The sequence below is a fragment of the Cloeon dipterum genome, chromosome 3 (genome assembly GCF_949628265.1).
Source record: "Cloeon dipterum chromosome 3, ieCloDipt1.1, whole genome shotgun sequence".
In the NCBI taxonomy this organism is placed as follows: domain Eukaryota; kingdom Metazoa; phylum Arthropoda; class Insecta; order Ephemeroptera; family Baetidae; genus Cloeon; species Cloeon dipterum.
Window position 1 is genome coordinate 9,707,506 of NC_088788.1, and position 16,306 is coordinate 9,723,811.

At 40.2% G+C, this 16,306-nt stretch overlaps 4 protein-coding genes and 1 long non-coding RNA gene across 6 annotated transcripts in view; 2 read left to right on the plus strand and 3 right to left on the minus strand.

The window, feature by feature from the left end:
* Positions 1–675: 675 nt before the first annotated feature.
* Ent3 (equilibrative nucleoside transporter 3) lies at positions 676–4,928 on the minus strand. The gene is made up of 9 exons (XM_065484730.1): positions 4,638–4,928; positions 4,222–4,505; positions 4,101–4,175; positions 3,817–4,049; positions 3,636–3,758; positions 3,408–3,549; positions 3,165–3,352; positions 2,556–2,796; positions 676–1,642 (listed from the first exon to the last, which is right to left on the minus strand). The coding sequence occupies exons 1-9, from the start codon at positions 4,790–4,792 to the stop codon at positions 1,323–1,325; spliced, it is 1,761 nt and encodes a 586-aa protein (XP_065340802.1). The 5' UTR covers positions 4,793–4,928; the 3' UTR covers positions 676–1,322.
* Positions 4,929–5,324: 396 nt separating this feature from the next.
* Positions 5,325–8,796, plus strand: Wbp2 (WW domain binding protein 2). Its single transcript, XM_065484345.1, has 4 exons — positions 5,325–5,512; positions 5,740–6,074; positions 6,508–6,857; positions 8,415–8,796. The coding sequence occupies exons 1-4, from the start codon at positions 5,457–5,459 to the stop codon at positions 8,457–8,459; spliced, it is 786 nt and encodes a 261-aa protein (XP_065340417.1). The 5' UTR covers positions 5,325–5,456; the 3' UTR covers positions 8,460–8,796.
* Positions 8,797–8,831: 35 nt separating this feature from the next.
* On the minus strand, positions 8,832–9,762 carry LOC135939781 (uncharacterized). The gene is made up of 5 exons (XR_010574777.1): positions 9,602–9,762; positions 9,444–9,544; positions 9,316–9,386; positions 9,191–9,260; positions 8,832–9,136 (listed from the first exon to the last, which is right to left on the minus strand). It is a non-coding gene; the product is annotated as an uncharacterized LOC135939781 (long non-coding RNA).
* A 442-nt stretch (positions 9,763–10,204) lies between these two features.
* Positions 10,205–12,857, plus strand: LOC135940424 (ubiquitin domain-containing protein UBFD1-like). Its single transcript, XM_065485295.1, has 5 exons — positions 10,205–10,346; positions 10,523–10,729; positions 10,794–11,068; positions 11,985–12,173; positions 12,478–12,857. Exons 1-5 carry the CDS (start codon positions 10,292–10,294, stop codon positions 12,586–12,588), a joined length of 837 nt encoding a protein of 278 aa, XP_065341367.1. The 5' UTR covers positions 10,205–10,291; the 3' UTR covers positions 12,589–12,857.
* A 1,114-nt stretch (positions 12,858–13,971) lies between these two features.
* LOC135940809 (rho guanine nucleotide exchange factor 10) overlaps positions 13,972–16,306 on the minus strand; it is an 88,830-nt gene continuing 86,495 nt past the window's right edge. For both annotated transcript variants that reach the window (XM_065485872.1, XM_065485873.1), the window contains one exon: positions 13,972–14,734. In XM_065485872.1, coding sequence (XP_065341944.1) covers positions 14,345–14,734 — 390 coding nt within the window. In that variant the 3' untranslated portion in view covers positions 13,972–14,344. The remainder of the gene's footprint in view (positions 14,735–16,306) is intronic.

Below are 16,306 nucleotides of genomic sequence, written 5' to 3' on the forward strand. Positions count from 1 at the left end.
CATTTTTTTATAATTAGAACCCAAGATTTGGCGGTGGCAATGTTAGCAAAAATGCATGCACGCGCTCATAATATAACGTTAAACTTGATCTTTGCCGACATAGTCATCCCTAAATCTCGTATTCTAAGCTCTAGACGAGTCGAACGGTGTGCCGTTTTTGCATTTCTGACACTTTGAACCCGAGATTTAGCGATGACAATGTTGGCAAAAATCAAATTTTATGTATGCGTGTATGGTATGTATTTTTGCTAATATTTTTTGTCAAATTATCACATAATTACGATAATAACCATAATAAATATCAAATTGCATAGCTGTATCTTTAATTATTTGCACAAATCAATGTCTTAAGGCAGCATAATCACTTGGTAATCAAACTCAAATGTTTAATACCACCTTCAGGGTCAAGTTTTGGCTATAAAATAAATTAGTGAGACGAAGATTTCTTATGGTGTGACGGTATGAAAATAGCTTCACGATAATGCAGATTTTAAATATCGATATCGATTCTACCAACTCATAACGCAAATTTAATAAACTCGTTTTAAGTCTCTCCTGTAAAATCGGTATCGATGTAAATAAAGGTAAAAAACGCCGAGGTATTTGAATTACCAGTCATTCGCCGCTCGCTACCAAGTGTAGTTACAGTCATTAGCCGCTACCGCAACGAATTACACACTGAATGTAAATGAAAATTACACATTTAGTCACGCTGACCTTGAGATATGCCCTGCAAATCACACATTATATTTAAAACTCATCAACAAACATAAATATGTATTTATATATATGCTGCTGCTTCTTGTTCCACTGCATTTTAATAATATCAGTTTATGTCAGCTGCCTCTCTTCTGTCATGATTGCGTTTCATGCAAAAGCAGTCTATGAAAGTCGATTGCAAATCTTCAATGTCTTACACGCCAGCTTCGGTACAAACGCTTTTATCGAGTGGGAATAAATGAAAAGCTATCTGTCGACTGCTATAAAAGCTCTCTTCAACTTCTCAACGAGACTTCTCTCCTAATTTTAAATATGTTACATTATAAAATGCAATGTGTATTGCACATTTTTCGTCCTTGTTCTTGTTCCACGGCAATATCAGACACGTCCATCATCAAATCTGTCGAAATTTTTAATTTAAAAAAGAATTTCATCTATTAAAAACACTGACGCGGCATTCAAATTGAAATATAGGCAAATAATTTGGCACCAAAAAGCCTCTTTCTTAATTCGTTATATATTTGAAAAGAAAAATAAATGCTAAAAAATTCCATTGCATCAAATCAGCCGTGGAATTTGACAAATTTTTCAAAGACGAGAGATCAATCGGAAAGGGAGGCGGCGGTTGCGTTGAGCGGCGCCGCGGACGCAATGAGCGACGAGGCGGTCGGCGCCAGCGTCGACGCTACCAGCGTCGTCAGCAGAGTCGTGGCCGCGCTCGTGGTGCTGGTGGCGGTGGCGACGATGGCTGCGGCGGTGGTGGTTGTCGGCAGGACCGTCGTCGGCAGCGTGCGCAGCAGCGTGGGCAGCGGCCCGCCGGCGCACAGGCCCGCCACCGGGGGGCCCAGCAGCTCGTCCAGCAGGTAAGCCACCGACGAACCAAGCGCCAGGCCCAGATTGTAAGACAGCGTCATTATGTTTCCTGACGAAAAGAATTCGGAAATCGAGTTCATATACACAAAATTGCGGAAAACAGGAGAAATTTTTGCAATTATTATTTACTCAATTCAGTTTCTAGCTATTTTAATAAAATTTAAAAAATATAAAAAAAACGAAAAGTATTTTGCTTTAATTTTAAATGAACTACCGATTTGATTATTTTAAAAATATAGTGTTATCTATTCTTTTTTTAAATTGCAATTCAACGTTCAAAAAGTTGAAATTTAAATCTGATTTCTGAGAATATATAGGCTCTAAAATAAAGATTTATGAAGTATTTGCACAAGATCAATCCCAAAAGGAAAAAATAATTTTCCCCAAAACTCAAGAAGCTAAAAATTGAATTTTACTAAAAGGTAGATTCTCAATTCGTTTGGACAATATGTTGTTTCTCATTTCATTTAATGCTATAAATTCTCCATTGATGAAAATTCGTTCAATTTTTTCTAAAAGTAAAAATTTTCCCGTTTAAACATTATTTATTATGCAATATTTTGGTCTGTGGTTTCAATAAAGCACTGTAAATCACCAAAATAGTCGAATCGAAAATTTTCTACCACTGAAATTAGTCCGACCAACATGGAATCCGTAGAATTCAAGCATTTTTGCGAAAAATCTGTGATTTGACGGTGTGAAAACAAGATTCAGAATCAATTGGTCCCTCAGAATACACAAAAACAATTTAAAAATCAAGAAAATTGCTCCATCCTGCAACTTTATTTCATATTTAGCTGGAAAAGAGAACTGCAGCGAGCCTTATATCTTTTAATGCAGATTGTTTTTCCGAAAGTGGGTTTAGATCACATGCATTATTATTTTATACCTTTTGTATAGTTTGCCTTTAGCGGGTACGATTTTGTAAAGAATATAGCATAAAAACTAAAATAAAAACAAACCTGTGAGCTCTTTGAACTCTTCCGGCACCTTGCTCGGCGCTTGGATCATGGGCACGCTGCCGATGACGCCGTTGGTCAGTCCGAGCAGGCCCGAGAAGAATATGGGCAGCCCGTCTCCAGGGATAAGAGGTGCGTGCCGCGGCGCCGCGCACAACAACAGCAGCGGGATCAGGAGGAAGCGCAGGCCGGCGCACCCGAGCAGCTCGCCACGCGACCACTGCCACGGCACTGACGCCAAAATCTGAAATTCAAACAGTGGCAAAACCAATTATGTAGGATTTTAGATCAATTTCATCACAATTTTAAATCATATTCCATCAAGGCTGTTTCATAATTTCAGAATTCCGATTTACTATTCTAAAATATCACCAAAAACGCAATAAATGCGTGCCGCGGAAATTTGGCCGATCCTTCACCTTAACATCCCTAGTGCCCGCGAAGCAGAGGGATATATAAAGGTGTGCTGGGCGAGGGATCGGTCAAATTTCCGCGGCACGAGAGATTTTTCGTTCATTCACGGTAGTGAAAAACATCAAATTAAAAAAATCTGCATTTTGACAAACGCGGGAAAATATTCAATGAATTTTTCAGCATTTCTTTTTTGCTAACCTTTCCAAGGAGGTCGGCGCCGTTGAACACAGCCATGATGAGCACGGGCATCCACGAGCCAAAGTTGCAGCTGGTGATTTCAGCCTCGATGCCCGGGTAGAGGCAGAGCGTGACAAAGTAGGCAAGCCCGATGGACAACATGTACGGCCACACGAGCCGGGCCACCTTCAATCGGTCCTCCAGTCCCTCTGCAACCCCGATTAAATGAGGACAAACCTGGCTTGAACGTCTCGCGACACTCACTGCGTAGTCCGCCGAAGCGCCGGTGCGGTTTGTAGGCGCCGGCGTGCGTGCTGCCGAGACGCACCACCACGTCCTCCACCTTGAAGGTTGGACCTGACGTCTGCTCCGTCCCACCGTCTTCCTCCGAAATTCTCATTGGGGCCTGTGTAATCGATTTTTAAATGGATTTGATTGGGAAAGTTGCAACATGCTGTGCAATAACTACGCGGGATTTTATTAAATAATTACATTTGGTTCGTAGACAGGATTAGAAAAGCTGAAGCCTGACTCGGCAGGGTAGTCGACCAACGGAGGTGGACTTTGCAGCTTCAGAACGCCGAACTGCCCACCAGGCTGCTCGTGCGGCTCCATCTGCGCAATTAATTAAAACGCGTTTGTATTTTTTTTGCTAATCAAGAAAAATCAGTACCAAGCCCATGTCCTCAGCAGGCTCGAGCACGATGCGATTGTTGCTGGCACTAGCGTCGCACAGCGCGATATAATAGTTGACAAAGTCGGACTCGCGCACAATTGAGTGCAGGGCCGAGCACACGGTCACTGTCAGCAGTGACAGACCGAAGAAGAGCGTCGTGTTGGCGCGCTGGTCGTCAAAAACCAGCTTAGTAACAATCCGGTTTGCTGATACCAAAAAACCAGCCGCACCTGAAAATTCAAAATTAATATAATTTAAAATAAATTTGTAAAAATTCTCACTTTCTCCGGTCATAACAGCCTGCGTGTATCTACTTGGCAACATACTGGTGTAGCCGTAGAAGCTGCTTTGCTGGACTGAAAATAAAGTTATTAAATTTAAAAAGTCTAAAAAAGGTAATACCTGTGCAGCCCAGGGCGACGACAGCAACCGCGATCAGGTTCGCTTTGTAAGCGAGCTCCGGGCCAAAGATGTTCCACCAGATTTCGCAGGTAGCCACGAAGAGCAGCGTGATGAAGGAGACGGCGTAGCCGAAATTGATTCTGGTGTTGAGTGACAGCGTCTCGACCAGCAGGTTGTTGAGCAGCACGGCCACGAAGGCTGTCAGGATATAAACGAGGGACATGTCGAAGACGATGGTCGAGCCAGGGAACCTGGTCTGGAAGTAGTCGACGGCGATGATGAAGCTATACGAAAAGCAAATAAGCGAAATAAGTATTTTTTATATATCTAATTTAAATAAAAATGCCGAATAAAACCTATTTAAACAGCCTGAATTTATCCTATTTTTCCATAGCGAATTATTTATTAGTGTTTACCTGTTGTAGGGCAGCAAGAATCCGACTCCAGCCAGCATCAGTGCCGTATATATAAAATTGCAGTGGTCCACGGGCGACTCGTGCACGTTACCCCGCGTCTTACCGCCCAATTGGAAGTAGCCCCGGCTGGGGCTCGTCTCCTCCATCTCAATCATGGTTCATGCTGCACCGCGCGCCAAAACACGTAATATTGTCCGCCGACATTTTTCAGCTCGCCCGTGCCCGTGAATTCGCTCTCAGTCAGCCAAAATCGATCGCATTGCCATCGTACTCGGAGAACGCGCGCGCCACTCGTGACGTCATGAGCACCGTAGCAAAATTGCCAACGGCAGCCAGAGGCGTAGCAAAAACCGCGAAAATTCTTGAGCTCTAATTATGATATTAATATAACTGTAAATATTTTTTATATTTTAATTTTAATATAACAGTTGTTGCCATAACTAACTATTTTTTAAAAAAGGATCAGATTAAAATAAAACAATTTTAGTGAGAAAAAGTGCTTTATATTTAGTATAAAAGTCTTTCCTCTGCAAGTAAATGGTCTTCAAAAAAAGGTTCAAGAGCTTGTTTAAAGAATTCAAATTATTTTTATTCCAATTTTGCCAGCTGCTGTTAGTTTTGTTAAAAACATAATTTTTCTTTAATTTTTCTATTTTCCTGTCTCTGTTATGTTGGCTGCATGCTGTCATGTGACCACAGCTGATGTTATTGTAGTCCATTATTGTCGCGACGCACACTTTCCAGAAACTTTCATTCTCAATACCCGTCGCGTCGCTTAACTACAGTTCACGGGACGAGCGTGCGAATTTCGGCAACGAGATGTCCTTGAACACGGCCCACGCGAACTCGGGCGTTTTGATTCACGCAGGCGAATGGTGAGAAAATCGCATCCAACTCGAAATCCGGGGCTGATTCATACATAGACTTTTTCCTTATGTGTGATTGCAAAATAAATAATGTTTTTGCGGATTTGCGCAGTCTCTTGCTAATGGCCAATAGACTCGGCAGGGCAATTAAGTCGTCAATGCATTGAAATGCGATCCGAATTATCCATGTCATTATCGATTGAATGTAATTCCGGTTGCCTTGTATATACTTGCAGCATTCTGCTGTTTTGCAACAATGTGACCCTGGACTTCAGCGGCGGCCACCAGGCCGAGATGAAGGGCAACAAGACAGGCCGGCTCTTCCTCACCACGCACAGAATGATCTTCCTGAACAGCGACGCCAAAGACAAAATGCAGTCGTTCAGCTTTCCGTTCGTCACGATGAGTGAGGTGGAACTGGAGCAGCCCATTTTCGGCGCCAACTTCATCAAGGGCAAGGTCAGGGCTCAGGACAACGGCGGATGGGTCGGCGAGGCTAAGTTCAAACTGCATTTCAAGCACGGCGGCGCCATCGACTTCGGACAGGCCATGCTCAAGGCCTCCCAAATGGGTTAGTCGAATTTTTGTTCTGAGTAAACATTTCGTATAATTGAGTCACTACCTCAGTTATGTAATTTGTATAATTATTATTTGATTTTAAACAGTCATAAAACTTGAAAGAAAACGGAAAAATATTCATTTTTTGCTATCGTCTTTTTCAATAATATTTTAAATCTCTAATTTTAACCAATTTGTTTTCGAGATTTGTTGCAAAAAATTTGAACAGGATTTTTGTTAGATATAGATGTGATTTTTCCAGCTTTTTTACGTTTGGTACAGCATGATTTCACTACTAAAATATTTTAACTTAAAATTTAGGAAACTAGACAAGCAATTAACCGGTTTGTTTTTTTCTGGAAGTTTTTTCTTTGCTTTTTTTTAGTGACTTTTATTTAGTAACAATTCAGTGAAATTTTTAACCCTGCTACAATTTTATTTTCCAGCGTCTCGGAACGGTCCTCCGTCAGCGCCACCGGCCTATGTGGCGCCGAACGGCGGCTTCTACCCGGCGCCGCCACCCGCGTACACGCCACCCCCGAACGGCTACTATGGCTGGACGCCACCAACGAACGTATTCCCCGACCAGCCGGCTGCTAACTCTGTCTTTATGACCGACATGCCGCCGCCCTACCCGGGCATCAACGGATACAACGGCTACGCGTCGGCCTCGGCGCCGCCCCAGCAGGCCATGCAGCCGACGGCCGCGCAGGCGAAGGCCATGGAGGCTGCCCAGAGTGCATACTACGACCCAAACCGACCTCAGTGCGCTTACGTGCCGCCTCCGGCCTACTATGTGAGTACTTTTGGCTTTAGTTTTTCTCTGGGAACTGGGATTAAGAAAGAGTTGCAAAAAAACGCTATTGAAAAAATATCATTATAGTTTTTTCCAAATTTGCCGTTATTTCTGGGCACGTGAAAATTTGTCTACCGAAAGCAGGGTTGCAAGAAATGCAGTAAAGTGGTATTAAGCGTTTTCAATTTTAACCAGGCTATGTTTGCACCTCAGTGTTTGATAAAATTCCAATTATTAATAGCTCTTAACCTTGACTTGAAAAATTGTCAGAGAAAAATAATTGGAGAAATTGAGGCAGCATATAATGGCAATTTAAAAGATAAAATCTGCACAGCAGAGAAAATTTTGACAACACTGACCGCAAATTTTAGATTTTCACAGAGGAAAAATGGAATAAAAAACTTATTTTTTGCACATCTTGCACAAGAAATTAGTAAAAGTTGAGTGGTAAAATCCAGTGGTGAAAAACCGGGTGGTAAGCAAATGCAACCCTGACCTAAAGATAAATAACACCCTAAATGTCATCTCTGCGTCTCTGAGTGCCCTGGGAGCTCCCTAAAGTTCAAATTGAACATATCCTGTTCGCTCTCAACTCGGCCGTTGCAACGGTGTGCAGATCTTGCAGATCAAACCAAAAAAGGGGGTCTTTAAAGTGGCCATTTATGAGAATTGAATGATTCAATGTTCTAGGGCTTTCCTGACGTCAGCGTTTAATTTCTTTCCTGTTGTGAGAACCTTATCTGACCTCAGAAATAATATGAGAACGTTTAGCCAAAAAAATACACTAATTTGAAAATTCCAAAGAAATGTGGTTTGAATTTAAAAGTTGTTGACCGTCTAAATAGGCATCTTTTGGGCATAAAGTTTGATTTTCTAGCTTCTTAGAAATATATATAATCTCCGAGGGGCTGATTTTCCCAGATTTCTCCCTGATTTTCCGGGAAAACGGCCTCAATTTTTTCTGATATTTTGGCACCCTAACAACATACCTAAAAATCAAAACGACGCTCAACATAATGTTGGAAAATTGTAGACGTTATCGAAACTCTCGCCAAAACACCAATTTTTCCGAGACGTGATATTTTTTTTCAAGTGACGTTGAAAGCCGTCAATAAGTGGTGCCCTTGTCCATTAAAAATACTTCCATGCTTAAACGAATTTTTAATTTCAATTATTGCTGGTCTTAAAATCGCAATTAAAATATATTTCATCTTTACCTAAAAAGTCGATCAAAAATAATTCGTGAATTATTTTTATGGGCTCCACAAATTCCAATGAAACTGAAACTGTTTGAAAATGTAATAAATATGCACTCTTTCATTAATTTTATGCTGATCCAGATAGATTTAGACTATTTAGAGCCACATTAGATGGTTTTGGCAATATTTGACAGTTTTTAAATGACTTAAAATTGTTTGGTTTGTGATTCGTGCACTTTTGATGGTCCCGCAATGATTTAAAGCTAAGATTATAGAAGTCGATCGTTTAAGTTTCACAATCCTAGGAATCATGGTCATAGTAGAAAGCTGATTAACTTGGATTCTATTTTAATTGCAGGAACCGCCGCCGGCCTACCACGACGCGAGCAAGAAGGACCAGTGAGTCTGAACAACGCATTCCTGCTTATTACCATCCCAATATAAATTTAAATATTATGTATCGTTACTAAAGATGGACAGCACTCTGAAAGCTTCTCTAAACTGCAAATAAAGAGATTGTATATACTATATATTCTCTAATCATGTGGTACGTGTGCTTTTCTTTTTGAATCTTGAATGCAAATGACTGATGTTAGTAATTGGTACTCTGTTGTTTTTATTTGGTCGTATATAGTCTATTAAATTTGAAGAAAATGCCTCTGATGCTTTTGTCCAAATTTGAGGTTGTAGACACGCTTGTACATTTGTATGAAAATAAACGCGCGCTTCATCACCTCAAACGGGTTTCTCTGTCCTTTAATAAAACCACTTTCACTTATAAATTTCACAAACAAAAAATAAAAAAATTTATTTGTGTAGAAAAGGGAATAGTTTTAAAGCGAACGGAGCGACAGGCCAGGCGTAGAGAGCGTCGGCAGGCAACCACCTTTCTCAGGTTTTAGTTGTCCACGTCATAGGTCGTCTGGTCCAGCACTCGCGTTTGCTCACAACTGGGAAGGGCAAAAGGGCGTTTTACAATTCATGCCGCTTTTCTTCGGACTTCTTATGGAAGCCGTGCTCAGCCAGCAGCTGCAAACACTCCTCTCTACTCTTCTCCGACAGGGACACCCTGGACAGCTCCTGAAAGGTCACCTTTAGGACTGCTGTTCAGATCAAGTCAATATTATGCAGTACCTTATCATCTTTGTTAAAGAAAACCGCCTCTGGAGGCGCCCCTGGAACACTTCTGAAGATGGCTTCGCTTCTGTAATAATTTAAAATGCCATTAAGTTTAAGTAGAAATTAAGTTTTTATCTTACATTTGAGGAATGTCTTCGTGAATGAAGGCTTTGACCTCCGGAAGCCGGTTCAAACGTCATCCACCACAACTCTGCAATTATTAGCAAAAAACTCAGATTAGAATCACTAGTTGCACAGGTATTGCAACCTCTATGGTGACCCTGACAGCTTTGTCGTCCTCCTCGGGCTTCTCGATGGCCACGGCCACCGCAAGTAAAAGGCAAAGTGCAGACAAAGTCCTCATCGTAGCTGAAAGAAATGACTTAGGTCAGTCACGTCCATCATTATACCCTGAGAAAGTTTTACAAAATCAACTAAAAGCACGATCCTCGAAACTGATAAGAATTTAATTGCTCGAATGCAAACGTGTCAGCCTGCTCCTGCTTTAAATTTTTATGCTGAAACGTCAGAAAGAGGTACTCAGCGCAAAACACAATAAAACACAGTCACAGTGTACAGTAAGGTGTTTATCAGCCACCAGCCAGCCAATCAGGAGCCAGGAATATACTATTAGTCAGCACACAGTCACTGATGCCAACGTAATAAATGAAACGGATTGGACAAAAAATAAGCTATTAGTTACGTAATTAGAAAAATCACCCATTAAATATTTTTAAAATGAATCGAATTATTCTTTTATAAAAAAGATTCTTCTTTCTGATTCCTAATACAATCAACAAGAGGAAAATCAATAACTCTATTTTTTTGTACCAAGAACAAGGCTACCAATTGGAGAGAGAAGTGCGAAAAAGAGATAGTTTATATTCTTAGGGAAAATAAACCCCATGAGCCAGTTTAGGCTGATCTTAGGTTGAAAAATGATTGATTTAATAGCATTAAAAATATAATGAAAAGTCTTGCAGCTAATAAACCTTAAAATACCACAAGAGTGTTACAAGTACTCTACTCCTTTGGTTACTCCCGTCAACTTGATGACCGTAAAAACTAACCTAACCATCAATTCATCGACTAGTAGCAACAAGAGCCACCGAAAAGATGGCAACAAAAGGAGAAGAAAAGGAAGAAATTCCTCAGAAAATGGAGGAAGCAGGTACTGATTGAATTTATAAGGAGAGCTCATAAATACTGAAGCACGAGGAAGTTGAAATTTGTTTGCGTTGGGTGGATTTTTGTCATGGAACGTCAAATATTTTTCTCGAAAAATCGACGAGGGCAGCGTGCGATGCAAATATTTCTGCAAGTAATGCAATGGTGACAATTTTGCAGCGAGCGAAGCTACGAGCGAGTCTAAGACTGACTTTTTGGCGACCGTGAACGAGATACTGAAAAGCCAGGAAGACCCTGAGGAGGAGGAGGAGGAATCAGGCGAAACAGTCAGCTTCAAAGTGATCTTCTGCAAAACCAAGCACGAGGTCGAGTTTGGCTTGGATAAAACAATCCTCAAACTTAAAAATCACCTTCAAGATATCATTGGTAAGCAAGACGCTTGCTCTCCAGTCGCGAAGACTTTTTACTGAAAAGCCCTGTGTCTGTTCAGGCGTTCCAGCCTCCATGCAGAAGTTGATGATCAAAGGTCTGGCGCAGGACGAGCAGACCCTGCGAAGCCTCGGAGTGAGCAAGGGCGCCAAGGTTCTGGTGGTCGGCTCAAAGCTGGACGACGTCATCGCAGTGTCAGCGGCGTCGCCGCGGGACATAGCAGCCTCCGAGGGCAATGTCAAAGAGAAAGAGTCCTATTGCTCCATGGCGATTCACAAAAAGGTGCTCGACAAGGGCATTCCTGACGAGGCCATGCCCGGCATTAAAGGAGTAAAGGTGCGGTGATTAATTTTCTTACAGGTTCCAAAAATCCGCAGTTATGTAAGGGATTATCATTGAAATTATTTTGTTTAAGGGAACAATATTAATTGGACGGTGTTTTGCTTCAATTATTGCAATAGGTTGTTACACGTGAAATACTTAAAAGCCAGTTTGTCCTTCAAATCTGATAATATTTTGAATGTACACCAATTGACAAGGTAGGTCAATCAATAGATCATTTTAAACTTTCCGGAAAGTTCCTATTTTTTAAGTCATGTCTGTGAAAACCTCGTGTTGCTTATTCCAAAATTTTTGAACTGATTAACAACAAATACAGTTTATTTGTTGTTACTTGAAAACTTAAAACACATTCAAAATTGGTGTAACTTTCTAATCTTAATAATTTAATTTTACGGAAACTTAAAGAAATGCAAAAATTACAAGAACATTTTGATAAACAAGGATCAATGTTCTAAATTTCAGCTTTATGGGGTGTTTTAGTTTGCAATTAAATTTTTCAAAAAATAATGAGCCTAAAAAACCTGAAGGGAAAGCTTAATTAATTTTTTATCGCTAAAATGCCCATGTTGGTGACATGGAAAATGATTTTTAAACAATTTTAATTTAAACTAAAGATAATGAATATGTTGTAAATCAATTTATAAATATTTAACAATTTTTCCGTCCTCCTGAGAGTTCCCTTGTAAGCCTTTCTCTTTAAAATATATTAATTTTTCTTCGTTGTTTTTGTCAAAAATTAAAAATATACATTGGGAAACAGAAAAGACCTTAAAATAAATATATAAAATTCCAATTTGAAATGATCAATAGTATGATATTATTAAAAAGAGAAAAACATTGGAATCAGATTTACCTTTCACCCTAAATTCCTGGAATAAAATAAATTTAAAGATTCGATGTGTCTTTTCAGGAGGCTCTGCCATCCATTCCGCTGTACGGGATGCTCAACAAGCAGGGCAAGAAGGTGAGACTGACTTTCAAGATGGAGCTGGACCAGCTGTGGATCGGCACGCTGCAACGCACTGACAGGGTGCCCATGAACTCAATCAAGGCCGTCGTTAGCGAACCTATTACAGGCTATGAGCAGTACCACATTTTGGTCAGTACAAATAATTAGAAAAATAGGCAAAATTTCTGGAGAAAAATAACGAATTATTTAACCTAAAGTAATATTCAGTATTTGATTAATTTGCATATTAATTCCATCTGAGCTTCATATCCTACAAACTCCGTTGAATAAAAAATTTTGAATCCAAAGGCTCAAAATTTAATTTTTAAAAACAATATTTAAACTTTTTCATGAGGTAGTTACTTGAAAAAAACGCAATTCGATAGAGTTAAATTAAAATTAACCTCCATAAAAATTCCACTAAACAAATTTCCCGTTCAAATTTGCGTTTCAGGCGCTTCAGTTGGGTCCGACGGAGGCGTCTCGCTACTGGATCTACTGGGTGCCGGCGCAGTACGCGGACGCAATCAAGGACGCCATCCTGGGCAAGTGGCAGTACTTTTAGGTTAGGTGCCACACACAGAAAGCAACAAACAGACTGTCTATTGGGAAGCAGCTGTGATCTTACGAGAAAAATCGCGAACTCTATTGTTACCCGCGGCTTGATGCATTCGAGTGCCCGCAAGACTCCTCCCGCGCCCCCTCCTACCACTGATTATGCGTTGTTTCGTGCCTGCAGCAGAGAGCAAAGTGTTGTTTGAATGCCATTTTTATTTTACACAGTATGATTTTTGCAATGTGGAAAGTAATAAATTTTTTACTTCTTAAATGCAATCACCCAGAGTTTCAATGTCCTCTCTTCTGAGAACTAGCCAGGAATTTTGGTATCAAGTAGCTCCATGTCCTGAGGCTCCAAAATAACCCTTGTCTAGTTCCAACTCCTGAAGTGTGGAAGTGGCAGAATTTGAAAAAAATTGCTATTAAAACAGCAAACAACTTCGCCCTAGTTGGTACTCCTGGCTCCTTCCAAATACCGTTAGACTCATATTGACGAGAATTTTTGATTTGCCATACTAATGGTCTCCGAGGTCAGGGGTCAAGGACACTTTAGTGACGTCGTAACATTTAAATTAGACAAAGATCTAATGACTGGAGTCTGGAATCGTGATTATTTGGGCCCAAAATGTAGCTTCTAACAATAAGTAGGCAAAACAGACAAAAATTTTCGCTGTCGTGTTTATAGTTTTTAATGTTAGTAATATTTTGAATAATAAAAATGACTTTTTTTCACCTTTATAAATTTTTAACTATCAAAATGACTTATTTTTTAATCAGTTTTGGTCTTTTGCCTCACAAAAACACCGGCTAAATAGAATTCAATTATAAAATTGATATATTTCACCACCTCATTTCGAAGGGTAAGAGGGGGTTGAGTTAAAACCAAAATGTCAACTACTTACAGAAAAGCGAGTTTGGTGTCAAATTATGGGTAATCTAATATCAGAATGTCAATTTTAATCATATTATCTCACAAGCAAGATTAACTTATAATTAAATGATATAAGCAAACGTCCACATTATTTTTGTATTTTCTACCCCTAGGATTTCTTTTTTAAAAATGTCTTGAAAAGCAAACTTGGTCACTCGTAATTGTAAAGAACGTATCAAAATCGTCATTGTAGGGTTTTTTATCAGTTCATTACCAATAAATAGACACCAGTCACATTTCTTGACAATTTATCAATATTTTCCGACTTCACCCCTTCGAGATAAGGGCAGTGAAAACCCCCTCTTTAAATTAGGGATCACGAATGGTTAATTATGGCTGAAATGTGTGATGTAACATACCAAAACGGAGCAAACAAATCAAATTTTATTCTAAAAATTAATAACTGTAAATATTTCACATTGAACAAACTCCAATGAATTTTAAAATAAAACAACCACATTGTAAATTTGAAACGGCGTTTTTATTGTAGGCAACATCGAATGCGTTACACAAAAGATTACAAAAGTCTGATAAATGCACCGAAGACACAAAATCAACTCATGCACGTATTCATCTCAATTCGAAATCCATTCCCGAGCGTTTTGCTTATAAATAGAGCGTCCTTTCTCTATCTCATTCTCTCCTCTCGACTCTTATCGAGTCAACAGCGTTTAAAAATAAATATATATCCATGTATGTATGTATAGGTAGCAGTGGCGAGATGACGATATACTATAATATCAAGAGTAAAAAACAGCACAGGAACATCGTCCGGGGGTGGAGCAGAGCACCGCGGCGGCAGCCACTGTTTGTCCAGTCCGTCGTCACTGTATCACAACTTCATCTCCCACAGCACCATGTGCGCGTCCCTGCTGTTGAGCTCGACACCGACACCGCCGCCGGCCGCCTTGACGGCCGCCTTGTCGGCCGGCCGTCGGCAATTGATGTAGCCGCACCCGCCGACCAGCGTCATCACGGTGCGAGGCACGTCGACGACCACCTTCGGCCCGCCGACACCGCCGTCCGCCGGCCCTCCGGCCACTGGAACCGCGGCCGACGCGGCGGCCAGCTTGGTGCTCGAGGTGGCCAGCACCTGCACGCTGTCCTCCGAGCCCGACGACGTGTACAGTGACGATGAGCGCGAGTCCACCGACCAGTTGGACAGGTCGAGAGAGCGCGGCCGGCTGCTGTTGATCCGCAAACGACGGTCCAGGGTGTTCACCTGAGAACAAAATAAAAAGAAATTTTTATTCAGGAAATGAGGAAAATAGTGGTGACACATTGATAGAGCTTGTTAATTTCCATAACCAGCGGCTCGTTGGCTCGCATTGCTACGGCATTTTCAGGAGTGTCGAAAAACAGGGTTCGCCAAAACCCGCTTTTTCCCGGAAAAACCCACTGCATTGCAAAAAACTGTTTTTTGCGGGGGTTTCTGCGCATTTTTCCGAAACACATCTTATGGAAAATAAAAAATTCTAATGATAAATGACAAAAAATAGAGATTTTTCAAAATCAGTATTAAAACCACTCCACCAAGAGACTGAAAATTTTAACTCTTCCGAAATTTCAGACTCTTTTGGAGCGAAAATTTACTATTAAATTCGGAAAAATGCGGAAAACTCCAAAATTTTTGGGCTTTTTCCAGCCGGATTTTTGCGCATTGCAAAATTGGTGAGCCCTGCAAAGAAACGGGAGATATTTGAGCTGTTCCGGGATCTAATACTGACTACCCATTGTCAGAGTTCGCAAAGTTATGGTTAGTTTAGTAGCTCGAAATTCTCAAAGAGCTCGATGGGCTGAGAGGCGCACCAGCGCTGACTGGCCGCTTGCCCCACTTGCTGTTTTTTGCACCTGTCCAGCGGCATTGTGGGTAAATGTCTGGATGAGTTTCAATAAAAGACCTCGGTGAAAAGAGGCGTAAAGATGACCCCATTGCTCCCAAGCTTCTCTGCAGCCACTGCGGTCCCATGTTATCCGCTCGACGGTGTTATAATTGGGGCCCGGTGAGCTCATAGCCGATGGGATGTGCTGAGCAGAGGTTAAAAAAAAATGAAAATAAAATATATGGTCAGTTTTCATGAGCTAGAACGTTTTGAAGATGAATAATAAATTTTAAATGAATATTCCTTACAATTTTCATCAAAACAATCAGGAAAACCTGTAAGAATACTATGCGAGAGTTAAAAAATCTATATTTTGCTAATGATAAAACTCTTCCTTAAAATAGAGGATCAGAAGAAGTAGCAACGCACTTATTTATTTTGTAAATTAGTTCTTAAACATTATTTGGACAGTGAGGATAGCAAAAATTCGTATGTAAGTTTTTAAAAACAATTTAATCCGCTTGGCGATGTTAATGGGACTCCGCGAGCTCATTTCCCACGGGATGCACTGAGCAGATATTTAAATGTTATGTCTCTTGAATTAGAGCAACGATCAGTACATCAGTAGCCAAAACTAGAGGTACAGTTGCTGAACAATCAGAACATACAATAGGTACAAATGTGATAAAATAAAATATATCTACGTAGAGCCACTCGTGGAACCAGTGATTTTTAATTCACCTTCATCATAACAGTGCATCTGATTTCTTATTTAATATTATGACGAATTCAATTTGTAGCATTTAAATTGAAATAATTTCGTAAAGAGTAAAATTAATCCTAAATATTCAAGATAAAATAAAATGAAATGAAATAAAATTTATATATTTTTAATTATTATTATGGAAAAATATATTAATGTTGTAAAATAATATGAACGAAAATTTAATGTTTTTTCCATCAAATGAAAA

Excerpts from the sequence above, each read along its gene's own strand:
- Ent3 (XM_065484730.1), bottom strand. The coding sequence starts at position 4,792 with ATGATTGAGATGGAGGAGACGAGCCCCAGCCGGGGCTACTTCCAATTG. Across the intron at positions 4,506-4,637 it reads TTCTTGCTGCCCTACAACAG|CTTCATCATCGCCGTCGACT; the intron begins GTAAACACTAAT and ends CTTTTCGTATAG. Across the intron at positions 3,759-3,816 it reads CTGCTGAGGACATGGGCTTG|ATGGAGCCGCACGAGCAGCC; the intron begins GTACTGATTTTT and ends TTAATTGCGCAG.
- Wbp2 (XM_065484345.1), top strand. The coding sequence starts at position 5,457 with ATGTCCTTGAACACGGCCCACGCGAACTCGGGCGTTTTGATTCACGCA. Across the intron at positions 5,513-5,739 it reads TTGATTCACGCAGGCGAATG|CATTCTGCTGTTTTGCAACA; the intron begins GTGAGAAAATCG and ends ATATACTTGCAG. Across the intron at positions 6,075-6,507 it reads GCTCAAGGCCTCCCAAATGG|CGTCTCGGAACGGTCCTCCG; the intron begins GTTAGTCGAATT and ends TTTATTTTCCAG.
- LOC135940424 (XM_065485295.1), top strand. The coding sequence starts at position 10,292 with ATGGCAACAAAAGGAGAAGAAAAGGAAGAAATTCCTCAGAAAATGGAG. Across the intron at positions 10,730-10,793 it reads TCACCTTCAAGATATCATTG|GCGTTCCAGCCTCCATGCAG; the intron begins GTAAGCAAGACG and ends GTGTCTGTTCAG. Across the intron at positions 11,069-11,984 it reads CCGGCATTAAAGGAGTAAAG|GAGGCTCTGCCATCCATTCC; the intron begins GTGCGGTGATTA and ends GTGTCTTTTCAG.